Genomic DNA, 19,675 nt, shown 5'->3' on the forward strand with positions numbered 1-19,675 from the left:
GCTGTCGGCCTGGTGTGTGTGGTTCTTTAGACCCCAGGGATCCTCATCCTATATGGCAGGAGGGGCCTGCCCTACAGGAGGGGCCTGCCCTACAGGAGGGGCCTGCCCTACAAGAGCTTCTTAGATGGGATCATGTCATTCTATACATGACCAGGGATCTTTATGTGACGTTTCATTGAAGATCTTTGAGAGGGTCTTGTAGTAAAATGTCCGGGCAGGGATTTCATTGTGATCTGACTTGGCAGACTCTTTGATCCAAAGCCATTTACAGTAAAGTGAGTGCAATATATTTGTAGTATGTGATCCCTGAGGGACTTGAACCCATGACCTTGGCGTTGTTAGCATCAGTCTTACCAACTGGGCCATCAGAACCACTATGGCACAGCAGTGTCTCTGACTCTAGTTATTGTGTTATGTAAGTTGAGTATGTCCTCAGTGGTTTGTGTCCCAAATAACACCCTATTCCCTATGTAGTGTACTACTTTTGTTGTACACTATATAGGGTAAAGGGTGCCCTTCTGGACGCAACCAGTGTATGTACGTATTCCTGGAATAAGTACATGAAGGACCCCACAAAGGCATTTCTCTTGTGTGTTTGTAGTGCACAGAACCCTCCCTGCCTCTTCTCAGGCAGACATAGTTGGCAGTCCATAAGACCCTTTATAATGGGATGCTTTGATCCCTGCTTATCCCACCTGCTTATCGTGCCTGTGTGCCAGAGATGAGGAGTAAAGGGAAGAATGGCCTGTGGAGTGTGGCATCGTTTTCTTATGAGGTGTTAAAAAAGTCCCCTGCAGGTGACACTTCCTTCATTCAACCTCTCCTGTCTGGCTGTGTCACTCACGTTCTCCTTTCTCATGGTCATGACAGACATGGCACTAACTGTCTGTGTTGTTCCTTACAGAGAGCCAGAGGGCATACCGGTTTGTCCAGGGAAGGACTGGGGCTTTAAGAACGGGATCAGGAGAGACTTCCTGCTGGACGAGGCCAATGGGCTGCTGCCTGACGACAAGCTCACTCTCTCTGTGAGGTAGGACACAAGTTCACACAACATAGAGACACAGGTAACTGCCAAAATAAAATTGAAAGCAGGTGCAGGTGTTAATTAAGAAATTAACATCCCATCATGCTTAGGGTCATGTATAAAAAAGCCCAGTTGTAGATTATCTTGTCTACCCTGGCTAGAATAATAGATGTCAGTGACTTTTAAAAGCGCCTCAAAGGAGCATATGGGGTTAAAGGGTGTGTCAGTCACCAGATCTCAACCCTAATGAACACTTTATATTAGATTCTGGAGTGGTGCCTGAGACTGTTTTCCACCACCGTCAACAGAACACCAAATGATGGAATTTCTCATGGAAGAATGGTGTCGGATCCCTCCAGTAGAGTTCCAGACACTTGTAGAATGTATGCTAAGGCACGTTGAAGCTGTTCTGGTTCGTGGGGCCCAACGCCCAAAATGCTGGCAGTTCAATGTATCTCTATAGACGGGTTGGTTGATTAGCAACTACATCGACTTGTGCTCAATTGTGGGGCAAAACAGACGGGGGTTGGCTTATATTGTTGATAACATGTAAACAATATTTTGTCCCCAATGTTTATTGAAAACCAAATTAAAGTTGCACAATGAGAACTTGTCTCTCGAATACTTTGTTGTGGTTGTTGGTTAACTTGCTAGATATCACATCTATGCTAACATGACAAAAAATGTGCTATCAGTCAAAACACTTCAAAACAAGGCATGGTATCAAAAGTTCAAATGAGCTGAAACGAGACACTTACGATTCACCACATAGTTTCTTGTCATTGTTGCTAGCAATCTGGCCATCCAAAACCATAACACACGGCCTTATGCCACTTTGAAGTGTGCACACCGCTAACCCGTTTATAGGACACACACCGCTAACCCGTTTATAGGACACACACCGCTAACCCGTTTATAGGACACACACAGCAAACCCGGTTTATAGGACACACCCGCTAACCGTTTTTATAGGACACACCCGCTAACCCGTTATAGGACACACACCGCTAACCCGCTTTATAGGACACACACAGCAAACCCGGTTTATAGGACACACACCGCTAACCCGTTTATAGGACACGCACCGCTAACTCCGTTATAGGACACACACCGCTAACCCGGTTTATAGGACACACACCGCTAACCCGTTTATGGGACACACCGCTAACCTGTTTATAGGACACACACCGCTAACCTGTTTATAGGACACACACCGCTAACCGGTTTATAGGACACACACCGCTAACCCGGTTTATAGGACACACCGCTAACCCGTTTATAGGACACACACCGCTAACCCGGTTTATAGGACACCGCTACACTGGGACGAGGGCCAGGGTCTGTCTTAACCATGTGACCTGACCAGGAAAACCTCATGGGTCATCACTAGTTGCCACAAAGTCATAAACCCTGTCTATTTCTGCAATTACTCTTCGCCAACCCCAACCACACTGCTAACCTTATGCCTAACTTTTAAATTAAGACCAAAAAGGTCTGTGTGGATTCTTATTCCGTCAGTTTGTCAGTAGGGCTCAGGTCAGATGCTGTGTAGTGTTGGGCTCGATTATATCCCCTGTTATTACTAGGCTGTAACAGAGGGGGCAGCAGAGGTCAACCATCTCTCTCTCTGTGTCACCCAGCCCCCTGTTGGATCGGGGAACAGAGTAGAGGTTAACTTTCTGGATATGTTAATGTTCTCGTTGTCATGCATTCGCCCATGAATGTTTAAAAAGCATGGTGGTGGCTGTTTAAAGCAAACCTAATTAACCCTGTGGGTATGGTGCTGAAATCCATGTCTTGAAGTTTCCCGCTGTTCAATTTACGAGAGAGAGGAGGAGCGATGTGCAAGTCTGTTTAAAGTGCTTCCAAACTGGGCCTATTGACAGACGAGTAAGAGGCATAGCAGCTACTACAGAGCTGTGGGGGAGGTGTGTGTGTGACTGCGTGTACTGTGTGTGTGTGACTGCGTGTACTGTGTGTGTGACTGCGTGTACTGTGTGTGTGTGACTGCGTGTACTGTGTGTGACTGCGTGTACTGTGTGTGTCTGACTGCGTGTACTGTGTGTGTGTGACTGCGTGTACTGTGTGTGTGTGACTGCGTGTACTGTGTGTGTGACTGCGTGTACTGTGTGTGTGACTGCGTGTACTGTGTGTACTGTGTGTGTGTGACTGCGTGTGTGTTACTGCGTGTACTGTGTGTGTGTGACTGCGTGTACTGTGTGTGTGACTGCGTGTACTGTGTGTGTTACTGTGTGTGTGTGTGACTGCGTGTGTGTTACTGCGTGTACTGTGTGTGTGACTGCGTGTACTGTGTGTGTGACTGCGTGTACTGTGTGTGTGTGTGACTGCGTGTACTGTGTGTGTGACTGCGTGTACTGTGTGTGTGACTGCGTGTACTGTGTGTGTGTGTGACTGCGTGTACTGTGTGTGTGAGACTGCGTGTACTGTGACTGTGTGACTGCGTGTACTGTGTCTGTGTGACTGCGTGTACTGTGACTGCGTGTACTGTGTGTGTGTGACTGCGTGTACTGTGTGTTTGACTGCGTTGACTGTGTGTGTGTGACTGCGTGTGACTGTGTGTGTGACTGCGTGTGACTGTGTGTGTGACTGCGTGTGACTGTGTGTGTGACTGCGTGTACTGTGTACTGTGTGTGTGACTGCGTGTACTGTGTACTGTGTGTGTGACTGCGTGTACTGTGTACTGTGTGTGTGACTGCGTGTACTGTGTACTGTGTGTGTGTGTGTACTGCGTGTACTGTGTACTGTGTGTGTGACTGCGTGTACTGTGTGTGTGACTGCGTGTAGTGTGTGTGTGACTGCGTGTAGTGTGTGTGTGTGACTGCGTGTAGTGTGTGTGTGTGACTGCGTGTAGTGTGTGTGTGTGACTGCGTGTACTCTGTGTGTGTGTGTGCACATGTCCCTGTGTATGTGAGGGAGTGTATGTGAGAGAGGGTTGGCATAGAGTACTTCCAACACAGCCCTCCCCAGTGGTGTTAGGCTGCTGGTTGGTTATAGTCCTGATTTGACTACATACCAGCATTTATGCACGGACCGGTTTAGGTTTTTTACTTTAACTTGTATAACGGTATTTGAATGTTTGGTTTGTAATATGCCATGTGTAATGTCCATTTCCTCGCAGACCTAGCCTTGCCCGTCTCACTCCAAGGAGCTAATTTGTTGTTGCTTAACCACAAGACACTTGTGTTCAGTCTGTATGATCAATGCAGCACATGCAACAATGTTGATGACAATGATGTTTTCACTGAGCTTCTTAATATAAATCCACAAGCGTTCTATAAATACAACCAGACCTCAACCTCAATGAACACCATTGGGATGAATTGGAATGCCGACTGCGAGCCAGGCCTAATCGCCCAACATCGGTGCCCAATCTCACTAATGCTCTTGTGGCTGAACGGAAGAAAATCCCCGTAGCAATGTTCCAACATCTAGTGGAAAGCCTTCCCAGAAGAGTGGAGGCAGTTATAGCAGCAAAGGGGAGACCAACTCCATATTTAATGCCCATGTATTTTGGCCATATCACCCAGCTCTAGTGTGAGTTACTGTAGTGAGTAGAGGTCGACCGATTTAATCGAATGAATGTGCCTATTTCAAGTTTTCATAACAATCGGTATTTTTGGATGCCTATTTTGCCTTTTTAAATGTATTTATTTTTTAAACCTTTATTTAACTAGGAAAATCAGTTAAGAACACATTCTTATTTTCAATGAAGGCCTAGGAACCTTGTTCAGGGGCAGAACGACAGATTTTCACCTTGTCTGCTCGGGGGACCCAATCTTGCAATCTTACAGTTAACAAGTCCACCGCTTGTAGTGGAAATTTCCTGTATTTACCAAATCATGAGAGCAAACCACACACAAGTCCGAGTTATCATGAAGTCCATCTTTAATTATATGAGCTCCATCACAACCCTTTGACTCTCAGATCAATTCAGTGTCTATAAATGAATTCTCTGAGCGTCCGAACAAAACAGTTCTTAGTATCATTTATAGCCAAGACACACCCATCTCAACTCACATGACGAATAACAGATCTTAGGAACATTACAAAGGAAGACTTTACTTGAGAGAGGAGTATTCCATAGCCAGACAGCATTAGCTATAAATTATCGTTCAGTTTGCTCTCCTAAAACGAGGTTCTACTTCTTGTTCTTGGTACAACATAGTACCAAGACATTAGGATATATATCAATTGTCATTTTAGACACTCCCATTCTGGACAAGCTCACGGAGACACAGTGACTGGCACACAGACATTGTGGAGCCAAGAGATAATTGGTTCCCCTCAATCATCCCTTCACATGGTTTAAAAGATATGTTTACATATGAAGACAAGCTTGACCTCTCCCCTCTCTGCGGCCCAAGTAACTGAACCCTGACAGAGAACAGATAACTGCAACCGGCCAACAGTATTATCCAAAAATAGACATTCTAATGACATATCTCACATAAGCATGCAATAAAAATAAAACATTATCTATGTTACCCAACTATTCTGATTAATCCCCAACACGCTCTAACCACCCGCCTCTCATTACACTCCACGAGGAGCCTGCCTGTTACGCGAATGCAGTAAGCCAAGGTAAGTTGCTAGCTCGCATTAAACTTATCTTATAAAAAACAATCAATCATAATCACTAGTTATAACTACACATGGTTGATGATATTACTCGTTTATCTAGCTTGTCCTGTGTTGCATGTAATCAATGCAACGCTGGGGAATGATTTAACAAAAGCGCATTTGCGAAAAAGCACAATCGTTGGACGACTGTACCTAACCATAAACACCAATGCCTTTCTTAAAATCAATACACAGAAGTATATATTTTTAAACCTGCGTATTTAGCTGAAAGAAATCCAGGTTAGCAAGCAATATTAACCAGGTGAAATGGTCATTTCTCTTGCGTTCATTGCACGCAGAGTCGAGGTATATGCAACAGTTTATGCAGCCTGGCTCATTGCGAACTAATTTGCCAGAATTTTACGTAATTATGACATAACATTGACGGTTGTGCAATGTAACAAGAATATTTAGACTTAGAGATGCCACCCGTTAGATAAAATACCAAACGGTTCCGTATTTCACTGAAATAATAAACGTTTTGTTTCCGAAATGATAGTTTCCGGATTCGACCATATTAATGACCTAGGGCTCGTATTTCTGTGTGTTATTATGTTATAATTAAGTCTATGATTTGATAGAGCAGTCTGACTGAGCGATGGTAGGCAGCAACAGGCTCGTAAGCATTCATTCAAACAGCACTTTCGTGCATTTTGCCAGCAGCTCTTCGCAAGCACAGTTTATGACTTCAAGCCTATCAGCGTAATGACTGGTGTAACCGATGTGAAATGGCAAGCCAGTTAGCGGGGTGCGCGCTAATAGCGTTTCAAACGTCACTCGCTCTGGGACTTGGAGGAGTTGTTCCCCTTGCTCTGCAAGGGCCGCGGCTTTTGTGGAGCGATGTGTAATGCTGCTTCGAGTGTAGCTGTTGTCGATGTGTTCCTGGTTCGAGCCCAGGTAGGGGCGAGGAGAGGGACGGTGCCTATAAGAACATCCAATAGTCAAAGGTATATGAAATACAAATGGTATAGAGAGAGTCCTATAAATACTATATTAACTACAACCTAAAACCTCTTACCTTGGAATATTGAAGTCTCATGTTAAAAGGAACCACCAACTTTCATATGTTCTGAGCAAGGAGCTCAAATGTTAGCTTTTACATGGCACATATTGAACTTTTACTTTCTTCTCCAACACTTGGTTTTTGCATTATTTAAACCATATTGAATATGTTATATTATTTATTTGAGGCTAAATTTTATTTTATTGATGTATTATATTATAAGTTAAAAAGTGCTCATTCAGTATTGTTGTAATTGTCATTATTACAAATACATTTTTTAAACCGGCCGATTAATCGTATTGGCTTTTTTGGTCCTCCAATAATCGGTATCGCCGTTGAAAAATCATAATCAGTTGACCTCAAGCTACCACAAGGTCTTTCCGTGGGCAGGTAAGACTGTTAAGTACTTCAATATTCCTGGTCCTTGTTCCCCCTGGGATGCAGTCTTTACTACCATCGTAGACCTGTCTCCTCGTTCTCTCATTCTCTTTCCTTCTCTTTTTTTCTTTCATTTTTATCTTACTCTCTCCTCTCTCCCACTCTCTCTCTCCATTTGTGAGAATGCTGTTCATTGACTACTGCTCAGCGTTCAACACCATCGTCCCCTCCAAGCTCGTCACCAAGCTTAGGACCCTGGTACTGAACATCTCACTCTGAAGCTGGGTCCTGGACTTCCTGACGGGCCGACCCCAAGTGGTGAAGGGTAGGCAACATCACGTCCACCAAACTGACCCTCAACATGGGGCCCCCACAGGGGTGTTCTAATCTCTAAGGACTTACAATGGTCCATGTGCTCAGTCATGAAGAAGGCGCGACGGCGCCTCTTCCCCCTCAGGAAGTTGAGAAGGCAATGGGCCCTCAAATTCTCAAAAAGGTCTACAGCTGCGCTATTGGGAGCACCTTGACTGGCTGCATCACTGCTTGGTACGGCAACAACACCACCCTCGGTCGCATGGTGCTAGAGGATGGTGCGGATAGCCTTCTCGAATAGGTCCGAGTTCCCTGCCATCCAGGACCTCTATATTAGGCGGTGTGAAAGGAAGACCCGGACAATCATTAAAGACTCCAGCCCTCCAAGCCATAGATTGTTCTCTCAGCTCCACACAGCAAGTGGTACCGTGCATCAGGTCTGACAACAACAGGGTCCTGAACAGCATCTATCCCCAAGCCATAACACTTTTAAATATGCATTCTAGGGAATATCTGAGTTGGCCCTTGTATTTATTTATCTATGGCACGCTCACAGGTTATCTATGGCACACTCACTCACACTGACACTCCTACACACACACACACACACCAACACACACACACACACACACACACACACACACACACACACACACACACACACACACACACACACACACACACACACACACACACTAATCGGAAAACAAGTCTCACTAAATTGTATCAGCATGTCGTTCGCTCAACCAGTGCTGGCAAAACCTTGGATCATTGTTATTCTAACTTCCGCGACGCATATAAGGCCCTGCCCCGCCCTCCTTTCGGAAAAGCTGACCACGACTCCATTTTGTTGATCCCTGCCTACAGACAGAAAATAAAACAAGAAGCTCCCACGCTGAGGTCTGTCCAACGCTGGTCCGACCAATCTGATTCAACACTCCAAGACTGCTTCCATCACGTGGACTGGGATATGTTTCGTAGTGCGTCAGACAACAACATTGACGAATACGCCGATTCGGTGTGCGAGTTCATTAGAACGTGCGTTGAAGATGTCGTTCCCACAGCAACGATTAAAACATTCCCAAACCAGAAACCGTGGATTGATGGCAGCATTCGCGTGAAACTGAAAGCGCGAACCACTGCTTTTCATCAGGGCAAGGTGACCGGAAACATGACCGAATACAAACAGTGCAGCTATTCCCTCTGCAAGGCAATCAAACAAGCTTAAGCGTCAGTATAGAGAAAAAGTAGAATCTCAATTCAATGGCTCAGACACAAGAGGTATGTGGCAGGGTCTACAGTCAATCACGGATTACAAAAAGAAAACCAGCCCAGTCACGGACCAGGGTGTCTTGCTCCCAGGCAGACTAAATCACTTTTTTGCCCGCTTTGAGGTCAATATAGTGCCACTGACATGGCCTGCAACGAAAACATGCGGACTCTCCTTCACTGCAGCCGAGGTGAGTAAAACATTTAAACGTGTTAACCCTCGCAAGGCTGCAGGCCCAGACGGCATCCCCAGCCGCACCCTCAGAGCATGCGCAGACCAGCTGGCTGGTGTGTTTATGGACATATTCAATCAATCCCTATCTCAGTCTGCTGTTCCCACATGCTTCAAGAGGGCCCCCATTATTCCTGTTCCCAAGAAAGCTAAGGTAACTAAGCTAAACGACTACCGCCCCGTAGCACTCACTTCCGTCATCATGAAGTGCTTTGAGAGACTAGTCAAGGACCATATCACCTCCACCCTACCTGACACCCTAGACCCACTCCAATTTGATTACCGCCCAAATAGGTCCACAGACGATGCAATCTCAACCACACTGCACACTGCCCTAACCCATCTGGACAAGAGGAATACCTATGTGAGAATGCTGTTCATCGACGACGGCTCGGCATTTAACACCATAGTACCCTCCAAGCTCGTCATCAAGCTCGAGACCCTGGGTCTCGACCCCGCCCTGTGCAACTGGTTACTGGACTCCCTGACGGGCCGCCCCCAGGAGGTGAGGGTAGGCAACAACATCTCCACCCCGCTGATCCTCAACACTGGGGCCCCACAAGGGTGCGTTCTGAGCCCTCTCCTGTACTCCCTGTTCACCCACGACTGCGTGGCCACGCACGCCTCCAACTCAATCATCAAGTTTGCGGACGACACAACAGTGGTAGGCTTGATTACCAACAACGACGAGACGGCCTACAGGGAGGAGGTGAGGGCCCTCTGAGTGTGGTGTCAGGAAAATAACCTCACACTCCACGTCAACAAAACTAAGGAGATGATTGTGGACTTCAGGAAACAGCAGAGGGAACACCCCCTATCCACATCGATGGAACAGTAGTGGAGAGGGTAGTAAGTTTTAAGTTCCTCGGCATACACATCACAGACAAACTGAATTGGTCCACTCACACAGACAGCATCATGAAGAAGGCGCAGCAGCGCCTCTTCAACCTCAAGAGGCTGAAGAAATTCGGCTTGTCACCAAAAGCACTCACAAACTTCTACAGATGCACAATCGTGAGCATCCTGGCGGGCTGTAAGGCTCTCCAGAGGGTAGTGAGGTCTGCACAACGCATCACCGGGGGCAAACTACCTGCCCTCCAGGACACCTACATCACCCGATGTTACAGGAAGGCCATAAAGATAATCAAGGACAACAACCACCCGAGCCACTGCCTGTTCACCCCGCTATCATCCAGAAGACGAGGTCAGTACAGGTGCATCAAAGCTGGGACCGTGAGACTGAAAAACAGCTTCTATCTCAAGGCCATCAGACTGTTAAACAGCAACCACTAACATTGAGTGGCTGCTGCCAACACACTGACTCAACTCCAGCCACTTTAATAATGGGAATTGATGGGAAATGTCAAATATATCACTAGCCACTTTAAACAATGCTACCTAATATAATGTTTACATACCCTACATTATTCATCTCATATGTATACGTATATACTGTACTCTATCTCATCTACTGCATCTTTTTGTAATACATGTATCACTAGCCACTTTAACTATGCCACTTTGTTTACATACTCAACTCATATGTATATACTGTACTCAATACCATCTACTGTATCTTGCCTATGCTGCTCTGTACCATCACTCATTCATATATCTTTATGTACATGTTCTTTATCCCCTTACACTTGTGTATAAGACAGTAGTTTTGGAATTGTTAGTTAGATTAGTTGTTGGTTATTACTGCATTGTCGGAACTGAAGGACAAGCATTTCGCTACACTCACATTAACATCTGCTAACCATGTGTATGTGACAAATAAAATTTGATTTGACATTTATACTGAATCTACATACATGCATACAATTATAAACAGAGTAGCAGCAGTGTAAATTATCATACACTGAGTATACAAAACATTAAGGACGCCTGTTCTTTCCATGAGACTGACGAGGTGAATCCAGGTGAAAGCTATGATCTCTTATTGATGTCACTTTTTAAATCCACTTCAATCAGTGTAGATGAAGAGGAGGAGACCGGTTAAAGAAGGACTTTTAAACCTTGAGATAATTAAGACATGGGGTGTGTGTGTGCCATGCAGAGGGGGAATGGGCAATATAACACATTTAAGTGCCTACGAACAGGTTATGGTAGTAGGTGCCAGGCACACCGGTTTGTGTCAAGAACTGCAATGGGGTTGGGTTTTTCATGCTCAACAGTGTCCTGTGTGTATCAAGAATGGCCCACCACCCAAAGAACATTCAGCCGACTTGACACAACTGTGGCAAATATTTGTATCTACATTGGCCAGAATCCCTGTGGAACGCTTTCAGCACCTTGTAGAGTCCATGCCCTGACAAATTCAGGCTGTTCTGAGGGCGAAAGGGGTGGGGTGCAACTCAATAATTAGGAAGACGTTTCTAATGTTGGGTATACTCTGTGTATATCCTGATGCCAAGTCACCTTACCCCTATACAGTTGAAGTCAGAAGTTTACATACACCTTAGCCAAATACATTTAAACTGTTTTTCACAATTCCTTACATTTAATCTTGGTAAGAAATTCCCTGTCTTAGGTCAGTTAGGATCACCACTTTATTTTAAGAATGTGAAATGACAGAATAATGGCAGGGTAATTTATTTCAGCTTTTATTTCTTTCATCACATTCCCAGTGGGTCAGAAGTTTATACACACTCAATTAGTATTTGGTAGCATTGCCTTTAAATTGTTAACATGGGTCAAATGTTTCGGGTAGCCTTCCACAAGCTTCCCACAATAAGTTGGGTGAATTCTGGCCCATTCCTCCTGACAGAGCTTGTGTAACTGAGTCAGATTTGCAGTCCTCCTTGCCACTCCAATACCTTGACTTTGTTGTCCTTAAGCCTTTTTCCACAACTTTGGAAGTATGCTTGGGGTCATTTTTAATTTGGAAGAACCTTTTGCGACCAAGCTTTAACTTCCTGACTGATTTCTTGGGATGTTGCTTCAATATAGCCACCACATTTCCCCCCTCATGATGCCATCTATTTTGTGAAGTGCACCAGTCCCTCCTGCAGCAAAGCACCCCCACAACATGATGCTGCCTCCCCCGTGCTTCACGGTTGGGATGGTGTTCTTCGGCTTGCACGCCTCCCCCCTTTTCTTCTAAATATAACGATGGTCATTATGGCCAAACGGTTCTATTTTTGTTTCATCAGACCAGAAAGATATTTCTCCAAAAAGTACAATCTTTGTCCCCATGTGCAGTTGCAAACCGTAGTCTGGCTTTTTTATGGCAGTTTTGGAGCAGGGGCTACTTCATTGCTGAGCGGCCTTTCAGGTTATGTCGATATAGGACTCGTTTTACTGTAGATATAGATACTTCTGTACCAGTTTCCTCAAGCATCTTCACAAGGTCCTTTGCTGCTGTTCTGGGATTGATTTGCACTTTTCGCACCAAAATACGTTCATCTCTAAGAGACAGAACGCGTCTCCTTCCTGAGTGGTATGACGGCTGCGTGGTCCCATAAGGTTTATACTTGCGTACTATTGTTTGTACAGATGAATATGATACCTTCAGGCATTTGGAAATTGTTCGCCAGGATGAACCAGATTTGTGGAGGCCCACATTTTGTTTCTGAGGTCTTGGCTGATTTCTTTTGATGATCCCATGAAGCAAAGAGGCACTGAGTATGAAGGTAGGCCTTGAAATACATCCACAGGTACACCTCCAATTGACTCAAATGATGTCAATTAGCCTATCAGAAGCTTCTAAAGCCATGAAATCATTTTCTGGAATTTTCCAACCTGTTTAAAGGCACAGTCAACTTAGTGTATGTAAACTTTTGACCTACTGGAATTGTGATACAGTGAATTATTATAAGAGAAATAATCTAAACAATTGTTGGAAAAATGACTTGTGTCATGCACAAAGTAGATGTCCTAACTGACTTGCCAATACTATAGTTTGTTAACAAGAAATTTGTGGAGTGGTTGGAAAACGAGTATTAATGACTCCGACCTAAGTGTATGTAAACTTCCGACTTCAACTGTACATGCAGTGCATTCGGGAAGTATTCCGGCCCCTTGACTCTTTCCACATTTTGTTACGTTACAGCATTATTCTAAAATGGATTACATTGTTTTTTTGCCTCATCAATCTACACACATTACCCCATAATGACAAAGCGAAACTGGTTCTTTATGTTTTGCAAATTTATAAAAAAAACAAATACCTTATTTGCATAAGTGTTCAGACCCTTTGCTATGAGACTCGAAATTGAGTTCAGGTGCATCCTGTTTTTCATTGATCGTCAATGTTTCTACAACATGATTGGAGTCCAACTGTGGTAAATGCAAATGATTGGACAATATTTGGAAAGGCACACAACTGCCTATATAAGGTCCCACAGTTGACAGTGCATGTCAGAGCAAAAACCAAGTAATGCGGTTGAAGGAATTGTCTGTAAAACTCAGAGACAGGATTGTATCGAGGCACAGATCTGGGAAAGGGAAACATTTCTGCAGCATTGAATGTCCCCAAGAACAGAGGCCTCCATCTTTCTTAAATGGAAGAAGTTTAGAACCACCAAGACTCTTCCTGGAACTGGCCGCCCGGCTAAACTAAGCAATCAGGAGAAGGTCCTTGATTACGGAGGTGACCAAGAACCCAATGGTCACTGACAGAGCTCCAGAGATCCTTTGTGGAGATGGATGAACATTCCAGAAGGACAACCATCTCTGCAGCTCTCCACCACTCAGGCCTTTATGGTAGAGGGGGTTGACAGAAGGCACTCCTCAGAAAAATGCACATGACAGGCCGCTTGGAGTTTGCCAAAAGTCACGTAAAGACTCTGACCTTGAGAAACAAGATTATCTGGTCTGATGAAACCAAGATTGAACTCTTTGGCCTGAATGCCCAGAGTTATGTCTGGAGGAAACCTGGCACCATCCCATACTGTGGGGATGTTTTCAGCAGCAGGGCTTGAGAGACTAGTCAGGATCGAGGGAAAGATGAACGGAGCAAAGTACAGAGAGATCCTTGTTAAAAAATCTTGCTCCAGAGCACTCAGGACCTCAGACTGGGGTGAAGGTTCACCTTCCAACAGGACAACGACCCTAAGCACACAGCAAAGACTACACAGGAGAGGCTTTGGGACAAGTCTCTGAACGTCCTTGAGTGGTCCAGCAAGAGCCTGGACTTGAACCTGAACTAACATCTCTGGAGAGACCTGAAAATAGCTGTGCAACGGCGCACCCCATCCAACCTGGCAGAACTTGAGATGATCTGCAGGTTAGAAAGGGAGGAAAGCTCCAAATACAGGTGTGCCGAGCTTGTAGCATCATACCCAATAAGACTCGAGGCTGTAATCGCTGTCAAAGGTGCTACAACCAAGTACTGAGTAAAGAATCTGAATTCATAAGTAAATATATTTATTTATGAACTTATTTTTGCTTTGTCATAATGGGTAACAATGTGGAAAAAGTCTATGGGTCTGAATACTTTGTAAATGCATAGTACGTACCTCACTCAAGCATCCCTGCACTCAAACTGACCCTGTGCGTAGCTTCTTATGTTCTTTTTTTTTCTTGTGTGTTTTTTTGTTCTACCTTATGTTATTTTTAGTGCTTCATTGATATTAATTACTTACTGCATATTTGGGTTTGGAGTATTCAAGAAAGGAATTTCACTGTTCTAGTGAAATTTGACATTAAAACCTCTTATCTCTCCTTCTTCTCGCCCATTGCTCTGTGGCGTTTAGGCACTTTTTCCCCCAATATCACCCCTCATCCCTTCCCTCTCTCCTGGCTTTGCTCCTCTTCCTTCCCTTGTTTCCTCCTCACTGCTCCCTCCTCTCCCTTCCTTTGCTCTATGCCTCCCCTCTTTTTTATCTCTCCCTCTCCTCATCTTTGCTCGTAGGTATTTAATGAAAGCATAGTTTCTCTCTCTCTCTCCTGCGCACTCTCTCTCGTTCTCTCACTCTCCCGTGTGGGCTCGCCCGCTCTCTCTCAAGCGAACGAGAGGGCGAACGAACGAGAGGGAGAGGGGGATGACGGGCAGAATTGGATGGATAGAAGTTTAGGAGAAGTGTCTTTACTTTCTTCACTTCTCTAATGAGACACCTTGGTAAATGGCTGGTCTCTCTCTCTCGCATCTCTGATAGGGCTCATACTAACCTCACTCACCAAGGTCACAGTTTAAATACACTGTATGGATCTAGTGTAATGTGTAAGCAGTGTAATGTATGGAACTCTAGCGCCGGTCCTGGAGAACTAACTGTATGCAGGATTTTGTTCCAAAACCAGCTGGGATGAAGCAAAACCTGCACACCAATAGTTCTCAAGGACCGTAGTTTTCCACCCCTTACATACGTTATTTGGAGAACGTCCTCACTAAATGTACTGTATCTCTGCCTAAGGGGTTTTGCTTACTGTTAAGTGTGGCTAGCTCTATTCGGAAAGTTGAACAGAAGTGTCTTTCGGATACTCAGTCATCCTAAATTGGTAAGTCAGTGGTCCACCTTTAGGCAGACGGTGTCAGAGAGCCTCGGCTGGTGGGCATGATGGGATTGTTTCACCCACTCTTGTCACCGCAGGGAGTGAATGAACCACTGAAGGGTTTTCTCATTCTACCCCAGCATAACTCTTTCTTCATAACAGTGATGATACAATAGTGCTTCTAGTCTCATCCTAACCACCCTACAGCCTCTTTGTATCCACAGAGCTTTCTTTCTATCTTTCTCTCTCTCCTCCGTATCCTCTCTCTCCTCTTTTATCTCCATCGTCTCCTCCCAGGGAGTATGTGAATAAATGAGGTGGATGCTGATGTTCAGCTGTTTCCTCCTCTTAATCCTGCTCTTCCCCCCCCCCCCCCCATTTCTTTCTCCTGGCTGTCTGTGGGTAAGCACTTTGCCGGGTGACAGCGCCCATCCTTCACAGGGCCCTGCCATATGCCACGCTGCTGTCATAGGAGACTGCTGCAGATGCTCCAGCTGCTCTCTTCACCCCTATCTACCTCCCTTTCTCACCTCACACACCTCCCCAAAACTGAGACAGGGAGATGTGTAGAGGCTCAGTGAGACCGAGACACAAAGTGAGAGACTTGGTTAGGGAGGATAGACAGAGACTGAATGGGAAGGATGGAAGATGTGTGTAAGAGGGTGGAAATAGTTTGAGAGAAGATGTAACAGGGTTTGGAGTAGGCTTGGGCGGTATCCAGATTTTCATATTGTCATATCGCCCTTCTCATATACCAGGATTTACGGTATTACCGGCATAGCACACAAGGGGGTGCTAAAAACCCAAGAAAAGCCCATTGGGCCTGTATTAACAGAATGCTAACAAAATTAGCACAAACTACTATAATAGTAAAATCACATAGCTAAATGCTAACGGGAAAAAACGGATAAACTATTTGCAAAGACTGGCACCCCAGCTCGTAAAGTTATACAAGCATAGCGACTAGCTACCGGATATCATTTTCGATCTGTATGGACATTGACAAGCAAAAGTGAACAAGATAGATTGTGCAAATGAACAAAGTTGTGATGCTTGCTTTTCTGAAGGAAGAGAACCATGTGTACATGGAGAAGAGGGAACACTAGTAGGAAGCACAGGGGAAAAAATAACTAATCCAGAGATCTTTGACTTCTGGAAGAAAGCCATACTAAGATATCTGATGGAAAACATTGAGTAGTGAATTGCGCATAAGTGTAAGTTCATCACCTCATGTGCGCTGCACAACAGACTCACTGATAGATATAGAATGCTATGGATTCACCACATGGCTTTCTCCCGGTGTGCTGTTTATAAACAAACATGTGACTGGCTCAACTGTTCTGGGGAACTACGATAAGCTTCATCATTTAAAATGGGACAGGTGAAATGAAGAAAGCTTTATCTCCTAACGTATTGCACATGTGGACTGTGGGTAACAACTTAAAAAGTGGCTACAAATATGAACATTTATTGAAAGAGTTTGAATAAATATTTTTGAATATTGGCAGAACCATCCCATGGCTTTTTCCAAATACACCGCTATACGATATACCACCCAAGCCTTGTTTGGAGTAGGGAGAGAGCGAGGATAGAATGGAGTAGGCGACAGAGAGAATAAGTGAGGGAAATAAAACAAGATGACACTTGAGAGAAAGAAAGAGGGTTAGAGACCCAGTAACTGAGACAGACAGATGAATAGTGATAGGTGGAGAGAAGGTGAGAGAGGAGAAAAGTGCCTTTGTTTCATGTTGATCCTCATCTGATCCTCTTGGGGCTGCTGGTAGCCTAGTGGTTAGACCGTTGGACCAGTAACCGAAAGGTTGCAAGATTGAATCCCCGAGCAGACAAGGTGTCCTTCTGTCCTTCTGCCCCTGAACAAGGCAGTTAACCCACTGTTCCTAGGCCATCATTGAAAGTAAGAATTTGTTCTTAACTGACTTGCCCAGTTAAATGTAAAAAAGCAGTTAAATGTAAAAACTTACCAGAAGCTTGATCTTTCAAGCTAATGTTAGCCGTTTAGCAAAACCTAGCTGGAGAGAATTTGTCCCATCTTAGATAATTAACGTAATAGTTATAAGATATATATATATATCTGGCAAACATTAGTAGTGAATATCATACAAGTGTAACTTGATCACCTCTCTTCAGTTGCGCTGCAAGGAGTGACTGGTCTCAAGAAGCTTCTTTATAAACAAACACACGTGACAGCTGTTTTGGAAAACAAGTACTGGTAAGCTTCATAATGAAAAATAATGTAACAGTCAAAATAATGAATGTAATCTGCTTTGTCTGTTACCTAGTGCACAAGTTGACTGCATGTATTTATATGAAATGTACAAATATTCAAATTTGCTTAAAACGGTATCGTACGAGGGTATTTAGAAACCCTAGTTTCTAGGCCTCCTCATTCAGGTTGAGAACAAGTTACACCTTGACGCAACATCATCAACAGATCTTTAAACCCAATCCCAAAAAACTTTGGTGCTTCATTTTTTATAAGAACTAAGTAACTGTCTTTCTCCCGTGCTCCTCCAGATCGTTTCCTTCGAGCGCTGTTAAATCGGGCCTCCGTCTCAAAGCTATCAGTTTAGTGTTTCTCTGATCTTCCAGCAGAGAAAACACAACTAGTTTCAAGGGACCTGAATGGCTGGCCTGCCTATTTTCCTGCATCCGTGTGTCTGCGTCGGTCTGTCTGCATTTCTCTCTGCCACCCAGGCAGTTGTTTGTCTCTGTGGAAGAACAAGGCTGGCGAGACAACAGTAACACATGGCTCCGAAACAATGGGAAACTGGCTGCTGTGGCTCCGGTTCTCTCTCTCTCTCGTGCGCGTCGTTCACCAGCTTGACTTCAAATCATGCATGAAATATGCCTCTGCCCCCGTCTGTGTGTCGATCCACTCAAAAACGTCTGTGGCGGACGGGTGCAGGCTGGTCTGCTGAAATACCAACTGTAGATCTAGTCCAGTACCCTGGTGTGAATGGTGTCTCCACGGACTCAATGGAATGCTCATCAGTAGTGTTAACTGTCACTCACCATCTAAAGTATGGGAATAATTTGGCTCATCCGCTATGAAGCTTTAATGGGTTGCCAGCAGGGTTGACTGGTATGTTTTGCCTCAGTTATGCACCTAGATTTGTCATTTGGTTTAATGTCTGCATGTGTGAGTGTGGGTTTTTAGATGTGTGTGGCCTTATTTTGGGGTTTGCAGATACCTCTGAGGAAAGTATGTTTATAAAGACTGTGTGTTTGCATTCAATATAGTTTGTGTCTTGAGCAGCGGTTTTTACTCTGGTTTACTGGCGGCTGGAGAGAGAGCGGATGAAGGGCCAGTCATGCATTATAAAAAGCTGCTGATGAGTTCTGCGCTCGGGGGTTCAGACGACAAGTTTAAAAGATCACACACCTATTAAGGCAGAGCTGAGGAAAGGTGTGTGTGTGTGTGACCCAGTCTGCTCTGGATTGATCAGAGGAAAGTCTCATGTTGAACATAAGACACAGTGGAGGGAAAAGAAAGTGTTCCATAACTTAATGAACTTGATTTGCTAATTTTTTCAGGACTATTTCACTCATGGCGTACTGTAAATCTATAAACGGACACGTAGAGGAGTAAAAGAGACTGACGCATAAATTAATGAATCTTCTGGGCTCTGAGATTCCATGGCAACTGTCTAGTCTGCAGAGATCAAGAGGGCTGCTGTGAGTCGATAGAGAAACCAGCAGGTCAGGGGTTAAGGCCATTAATGAACATTGCCACCTTAATGATGGTAATATACGGCCTTGCTGACGAGGATGATGGTGATGATTATGCTGGTGATGATGATGACAGGAGAACGTGACTGAGGGGTGAAGACAGAGTAGTTTAGTCAGTGTGTGTAAATAGGAGCTAGCTGCAGAGCTACAGCAAAGTGTTGTTTCCACCTGGTTAGTTGATGGAATAATTGGCCAGGTTAGCCAGCATGGCTCGCCTAGCGTGGCTCGCCTAGCGTGGCTCGCCTAGCGTGGCTCGCCGTGCTATACAACGGCTGAGTGCACCGCCATGCTTATTTATACCAACAGACACACATAAAACAGAAACACTCCCATCTGTATTTACCACTATATATAATGAGTTTGGCCCAATTGGCACTCTATTCCCTACAGTGAAAAGTTGAGCACTATATAGGGAATAGGGCGCTATTTGATACGCGGCCATACAGAGTGCATCTCAACAGACCCAGTGCTGTCTGTGTTGACTTACCTGTTCCCTCCCTCTTACTCAGTCTCCAGTCTACCTCTTTTAATATGCCTCCTATACTGTCTTCTTTCTCCTTCTCATCTCCATCTTCATCGTTCCTCCACACGTCTGTCTCTCCCAGTCCTTGTATGAGTTGCTAATCCGTGT

At 44.7% G+C, this 19,675-nt stretch overlaps 1 protein-coding gene across 1 annotated transcript in view; it reads left to right on the top strand.

The window, feature by feature from the left end:
• Positions 1 to 19,675, top strand: part of LOC135553823 (speckle-type POZ protein-like) — a 163,247-nt gene that overhangs the window by 96,756 nt on the left and 46,816 nt on the right. The window contains exons 8-9 of the mRNA XM_064985759.1: positions 871 to 1,030; positions 7,229 to 7,304. Coding sequence (XP_064841831.1) covers positions 871 to 1,030; positions 7,229 to 7,304 — 236 coding nt within the window. The remainder of the gene's footprint in view (positions 1 to 870; positions 1,031 to 7,228; positions 7,305 to 19,675) is intronic.

The sequence above is a fragment of the Oncorhynchus masou genome, chromosome 14, assembly GCF_036934945.1.
Source record: "Oncorhynchus masou masou isolate Uvic2021 chromosome 14, UVic_Omas_1.1, whole genome shotgun sequence".
Lineage (NCBI taxonomy): Eukaryota > Metazoa > Chordata > Actinopteri > Salmoniformes > Salmonidae > Oncorhynchus > Oncorhynchus masou.